At 42.4% G+C, this 6,984-nt stretch overlaps 1 protein-coding gene across 2 annotated transcripts; it reads left to right on the top strand.

Annotated features, from left to right (window-relative positions):
* The first annotated feature begins 354 nt into the window (after positions 1-354).
* LOC133633548 (uncharacterized) lies at positions 355-3,231 on the top strand. Of its 2 annotated transcripts, XM_062026102.1 has the most exons (5): positions 355-511; positions 1,580-1,690; positions 1,811-1,925; positions 2,103-2,923; positions 3,092-3,231. In XM_062026102.1, exons 1-4 carry the CDS (start codon positions 476-478, stop codon positions 2,831-2,833), a joined length of 993 nt encoding a protein of 330 aa, XP_061882086.1. In that variant the 5' UTR covers positions 355-475; the 3' UTR covers positions 2,834-2,923; positions 3,092-3,231. The 2 variants fall into 2 exon arrangements, with proteins under 2 accessions (XP_061882086.1, XP_061882088.1); XM_062026104.1 differs by lacking the exon at positions 1,580-1,690.
* The last annotated feature ends 3,753 nt before the right edge of the window (positions 3,232-6,984 follow it).

Raw genomic sequence — 6,984 nt, 5'->3', positions numbered from 1 at the left:
CATAAAAACCTATGTTTTCTTCGACAAAATTCCACAGTATTCTGGACATCTGTTGGTGAATCTTTTGCAATTTGTTCAATTAACAATGGAGACTACAAAAAAGAAAGCTGTAAGTGGAAAGCGGTGTGTTGCTGCGGGATGTAGCAACACAAAGACAAACACAACTGGTGTTGCATTGTTTTTATTCCCAAAAGATGGTGACCAAGCTTTAATATGGAACAAAGAAGTCAAGCGAACACGGTTGGATTGGACCACACACACAAAGCACAGTGTATTATGCAGCGAACATTTCGAACAATCATGTTTCGAAGAGGGTCCCTTGCAAAGGGCAGCCATGGGCATCGCCCCCACCCGTCGACTCGTGCTGAAGAAAGGTGCGAAGCCAACTATTTTCAACAGACCACGGCCATGCTTAAGTGCAAGTTCGACAAGTTCAGAGCACCCCACACCCTCCACAAGTGGACAGACTGTGCACATGAGGTCTGCATTTGCCAAAAGGGAAAGGAAGAGGGTAAGAATCTTGATTTCCAGTTTCCATAGTCAGACTACACTGTTCCAATATCCATTTCTTTGTTCTCAATTGTTGATGACTGATGATAACAACCAAACCTAACCCCTCCACACCCCGGATTGTAAATAATGTAAACAATGCAATGTAATTATCTTGTGTGATGACTGTATTATGATGATAGTATATATCTGATAGTATATATCTGTATCATGAATCAATTTAAGTGGACCCCGACTTAAACAAGTTGACAAACTTATTGGGGTGTTACCATTTAGTGGTCAATTGTACAGAATATATACTTCACTGTGCAACCTACTAATAAAAGTATCAATCAATCAATCAATCAAAACTCACACACACAGTCATAGACTACTCCAGTGGTTCTCAACCTTTTTTCAGTGATGTACCCCCTGTGAACATTTTTTTAACTCAAGTATCCCCTAATCAGAGCAAAGCATTTTTGTTTGAAAAATAGAGAAAAAAAAGTAAAATACAGCACTATGTCGTCAGTTTCTGATTTATTAAATTGTATAACAGTGCAAAACATTGCTCATTTGTAGTGGTCTTTCTTGAACTATTTGGAAAAAAATATATAAAAATAACAAAAAACTTGTTGAAAATAAACAAGTGATTCAATTATAAATAAAGATTTCTACACATAGAAGTAATCATCAACTTAAAGTTCCCTCTTTGGGGATTGTAATAGAGATCCATCTGGATTCATGAACTTAATTCTAAACATTTATTTTGTTGAAGTATTATTCAATAAATATATTTATAAAGGATTTTTGAATTGTTGCTATTTTTAGAATATTTAAAACATTTCTCACGTACTCCTTGGCATACCTTCAAGTACCCCCAGGGGTACGCGTACCCCCATTTGAGAACCACTGGTCTACTCCATGAACAATGAAATAAATTAACAATAAAATAGTCTACATATAATTTTTGCTTCAAGTTCTAGTCAAGTTCTTCTGCAGTATAAAGTATCGTACATTTACTGACATTACTGTCAATAGTGTCAATAGATTACAATAGACAATAATATAAAGTATTGTACATTTACAGACAATAGATCAGATCATGGCCAGTACGACTACGGCATCAGTGGCGGATGCGGTGGATGAACCAATGGCAATGGCACTAGATTTGCCTGATGAGGAGGGCAATCAAGATCAGGTTCGATTTGTTTTCCTAATCAATGTTCAAATGGATTACAGTTCAAGCCCAATACAAAAGTATTCATAATTTATGTAAATGAGGTATCCATATTACATGTAGCTGTTTCTCCATTTCCAGGGAAATACAAGAGAACAAGGATGCCAGACGGACTGGGTACCGATTGGGAGAGCACCAACAGCAATGACCAGTAGCAAGAGCACCCAAACAGGGAAAATACATCATAGATCAAAGGGTATGTCTATTTCGGTGATGAACATGATTCTGCACATCACAGTACACATTGCACAGCTGCCTGTGCAGAGTAGAGTAGACAGATAAATTAGGTGATTCAAAGACAATAATTAGTATGTGATTCTAGTTTAATTTTAACAGATTATATAAAACAACTTGTGTTTGATTTTATTGCTAGGACACCAGGTGACCCCAGAGATCCTCGAGAGGGTTAGAGCTCGGCTGGCCAGGGTTAGTGAAGTCCCATCGTCAAGTGTAGCAGCTCCATCTGACAGCCCCGAGATGCAGACTAACATAGCAACTCCAGGTGCTCCTGCATTGTTTGATGTAGGACCAGCATCAAGTCCCACTGCGCCTTTTGTTAGTGGTTCTTCCGATGACAGCTATGTGCCGAGTGAGTCATCGACATCGGATCCGTGTCAATCTGACGGGTCGCCAGATCGCCCACGTACTCACCAGATGCGTGAAGAGGGCTGCCACAAGGAACCGAAGTACATCATCTTTGAGTCGTGCCTCCAGAGTCTCGTCAAGTGGTGTCACCGTCCAGTCTGTGGCAGCCAGGACATAAGCCCTTCTTGGGATTCAAACGGTACACAGCTGACCATGACTCTTCAATGTGCATCATGTGACCAGAGGAGTAGTTGGAGCAGCCAGCCAAACATTGGCCCTTATGCCGCGGGCAACATCCTGCTATCTGCTGGCATCCTCTTCGCTGGCGCATCTTCTGGAAAGGTGTTGCAAGTGCTGAACAGCATTGGAGTGGTCACGTATGTGAAGAGGACATTTTTCAACCACCAGGAGCTCATCCTGCAGCCAGCCATCAAAAAGGTGTGGGAGGAACAGCAACGGACGCACCTCACCATGCTGCAAGTGGAAGGCCGACCCCTCGTCCTTGGTGGTGATGGGTGAGCAGACAGTCCGGGACACAGTGCCAAGTTTGGTACCTACACCACAATGGAGCTTGTGGCCAATGTGGTTCTCGACCTTCAGGTTGTACAGGTACGACCATATAATCTCACTAAAACACTAGTAACATAATAAGCAGAGAAGGGATTTTCCAGAATTATCCTAGTAAATTTGTCTAATAACATTAACCATTTCAATGTATACTAAGCCCCTTTTTCATTTTTTTCTTTGCTCATTCCTTTTCTGTTATATATATTCCAGAGCAACGAATGTCTTGGCAGCTACCATATGGAGATGGAAGGACTGAAGAGGATGGTGGAGCTGCTGATCAGCTGGGACCTGGATGTCGGGGTGCTGGTGACAGACCGACACAGACAGATCGCTAAATGGATTCGCGAAAAACATGCCCAATACACGGCACTGCTATGGCATCTGGCATGTTGCAAAATGTTAGTTGGATTATTTGTATGCATGACAAGTTGTGAAGTAGTGTGTACATATTAGTGATCAGATGAATGCCATATTGTATTTAATCCACAAATTTCAGCTTTTTTCTGTTTGTAGCCATCGGAAAGAAACTGAAGGCCATCTACAAGCATAAGGACTGTGAAGACCTGAAGCCCTGGGTGCAAAGTATAATCAACCACCTCTACTGGGCAGCAGTGTCTACACCGCCTGGAGAGGGGGAACTTCTGGTTGCCAAGTGGAAGTCTGTGGAGCGACACATTCAGAACATCCACAAGGACCATGGCGACCTATTCCCAATTTGTACTCATGGACAACTGCAACGGCAAAAGAAATGGCTCAAACAAAGTGAGTAGGCAAATAAGTTGCCCGAAAGCAGTGAGGGACTAGCAGTATTTTCCTGCACATCTTTTGAAAGTCAAAAAATTCAGATAAACTTGTAAGTAAATAACCAGTTTAAGTTGACTGGAACATTTTTGTTGAAACATTGTTCTATTTTAAATTTATGTTTAGGTTCACACTCAGCAGTGAAACTGGAGCTGGAGGAGGTGGTCAACAACAAGTCCCTGCTGAAAGATATCGCCATGCTGTCGGGTGAACACCAGACTTCCAAGGTGGAGGCGTTCCATAGCCTTATCATACAGGTGAGAATTAGGCTGATCGCCTGTAGGTGGCGTCGGTGGTTACCACCTGCCACTAGGACTTTGGTGGCCAGGGAGCACAATACTAGAGCATACTAAATGTAGCCTTGATACAGTCAGTGTAAGCAAGAGAATGTTAGAGGTCCAAATAGTGGCTAGGCAGTTAGAGGTCCAACATAGTGGCTAGGCAGTTAGAGGTCCAACATAGTGGCTAGGCATCTTGGTGAGAAAGATTGCAAACAATTCTGGCGTGGTGTTAAAATTAAAAACAAAACAGCTTCATTATTGCAGGAGATCAAGCTTTAATAGCTGACTATAAACAGTTTAATACACAAACATTTGTATTCAAATTTACAAACTATTTATACATTTACACACACATTGTATGGACGCATGACTGAATAAAGTGTATTTTATCTTATACAGTTCGCACCGAAAATGTATGTCTTCTCATACATCGGAATGCTGTGCAGGTATGTTTCCACACTAATCTAAGTGTCACTAGAGTGTGCCATACTTTAGTACTAATTATTACATTATTCTGTTACCACACCTAGGAACCTGCTTGCTGGGCTGCACTGGAATGAAAACTCGAGCCGCCCTATAGCCACTACACAAGCGGGTGCTGAGCGCTATGCAGTACGCTACCCGAAGTATAAAGCAGGGGGCCATGTGGTCAGGAAAATCGCGACAGAGCCAACATACCGTAAGTGTAGAGGACACAAAACATGTAAACACTTGACACTTTGTATCATGATAATAATACTGTCAAGTTTCACTCTCCATGAGTATATTATGTTGTGAGCAGGAACATGTACAATTGTATTTTGCAGGCTACATAGATGACTTGATCAGGGAGGTTGTTGCTGGCTGCAGACAGACCCCTAACCAGAGAACACCAGTCAGCGTCACTGTGGATGTGCCTCCCTTCCTCTGCGATGAACTGGAGAAGCCAGACAAGGAGGAAGCCATCGCCAAGCACAGGAGTCGCTTCGGTAAGTGTTAACTGCCCTCCCGGTAACAGTTAGAGATGCTACCTCAGTAGAAGCATTTAAGTCCCATTTTAAAACTCATTTGTATACTCTAGCCTTTAAATAGACCCCCATTTTTAGACCAGTTGATCTGCCGTTTCTTTTCTTTTCTCCTCTGACCCCCCCCCCCCCCCCCACCCTCTCCCCCTTGTGGAGGGGTTATTCCGGTGACCATGGATGAAGTTCTGGCTGTCCATGTCCAGAGTTGGGACCCAGGTTGGATCGCTCGCCTGTGCATCGGTTGGGGACATCTCTGCGCTGCTGACCCGTCTCCGCTCGGGATGGCCTCCTGCTGGCCCCACTATGGACTGGACTCTTACTATTATGTTAGATCCACTAAGGACTGGACTTTCACAATATTATGTCAGACCCACTCGACATCCATTGCTTTCGGTCTCCCCTAGAGGGGGGGGTTTACCCACATATGCGGTCCTCTCCAAGGTTTCTCATAGTCATTCACATTGACGTCCCACTGGGGTGAGTTTTCCTTGCCCTTATGTGGGCTCTGTACCGAGGATGTCGTTGTGGCTTGTGCAGCCCTTTGAGACATTTGTGATTTAGGGCTATATAAATAAACATTGATTGATTGATTTCTTTTATTGATTAAGTACAGTGGCCATGTGGATTGTGTTGCAGTCACTGCACGTCTTTGAACCCCGTGTAGTCCATCGATGGGAATGTTGTCCTAATCTTATGTACTACACAAGCTGGTAGTACCACCCTTATCTCCTTTCCCAGATATCCCCAGCAGAAGCGGACAAACTGTCGATAGGCTGTGTGTCGTCTCCGCCTGCAAGTACAAAATAGTTGTTAGCAAATGATGGCAGCTGTTATTATTCGGACATGGATACACAGTGACTCACTGTTCTCTGAGATGCAAAAGACATTGTCATGCATTCTATTCATTTGTCATTTACTGTTGAAGTAAATTGTAAATATTGTTGACATCTACGGTTTTATGTATGTAATACTTCTATGATATATAATGTCATGTACATTGTAGCACAGTACATTTCACAGAATAAGAATAAGATAAGAAAGTGCTCATTCTGACTTATCTTCCAAAGGTTGATTGAATATAGAATTATTTAAACTTATTAGTGCCTCACTCATTTTGCTGTTGCAGCACGCCATATTGCTGTTCGTAGGCGTAATACGCTGTCTGCAGCACCCATTCATCCAGACACACAGATGGAAAGCCAGGGTGGTCTATGATGCACGTCTCCACCCTCTCCTCCTCCATCGCTCTGGCCACTGCATCTAGCTCACGACAGCAGACACACTCAGCCACTGTCTCCATGTTCACACAGTTGTGACATGTACACCTGGAAATAGAAATATTCATAATATTTGTAAATCAATTCTTATTATGGACACCTGCAATCTGCAAACATGTGGAATAATTAATATTATCATTGTCTTGTTGTGGATCTTATTAATCTACATGCATATTTTTAGTATTGCCGGTATATGGAGCTGTGGCCCATAGAAATAATGGGTAATTAATTAGGTTTGACATTGTGTCAATGATAGATACTTAGTCTATAGATAGGCCTGGGGTGTAATTTGTAACACTAACAGTAACAGTGCAAGACTAGGCCACAAGCTAAAACTAGTCTATAAATAAATAACATTTTACCATTCTGTATTCTGAAGGCGATCTATGTCGTGTGTTACTCCAGCATTGTGTCAATGATAGATACTTGGTCTATAGATAGGCCTGGGGTGTAAGTTGTAACACTAACAGTAACAGTGCAAGACTAGGCCACAAGCTAAAACTAGTCTATAAATAAATAACATTTTACCATTCTGTATTCTGAAGGCGATCGTGTGCTCCTCCAGCATCAATAGCAGCAGCGTCCTCCTGACAGTCTTCGTCAGCGTCGGGTTCAAAGCGGTATGGCTCTATCCCTCTCACAGCTTCTGAATCGCTTCCAATCCCCACTAGTTCTTCACTTGCACTTTCCTCATCCAAAAATCTTTCATCCTCGCTCAAATTAAAGGGGAAATCGTTGCT

The sequence above is a fragment of the Entelurus aequoreus genome, linkage group LG18 (assembly GCF_033978785.1).
Source record: "Entelurus aequoreus isolate RoL-2023_Sb linkage group LG18, RoL_Eaeq_v1.1, whole genome shotgun sequence".
NCBI classification, from domain to species: Eukaryota; Metazoa; Chordata; class Actinopteri; order Syngnathiformes; family Syngnathidae; genus Entelurus; species Entelurus aequoreus.
This window is presented reverse-complemented; position numbering and strand designations above follow the sequence as displayed.

Coding starts and splice junctions, on each gene's coding strand:
- LOC133633548 (XM_062026102.1), top strand. CDS start 476: ATGAGGTCTGCATTTGCCAAAAGGGAAAGGAAGAGG. Junction 1,691..1,810: donor AGGAGGGCAATCAAGATCAG/GTTCGATTTGTT, acceptor CTCCATTTCCAG/GGAAATACAAGAGAACAAGG. Junction 1,926..2,102: donor AATACATCATAGATCAAAGG/GTATGTCTATTT, acceptor TTTTATTGCTAG/GACACCAGGTGACCCCAGAG.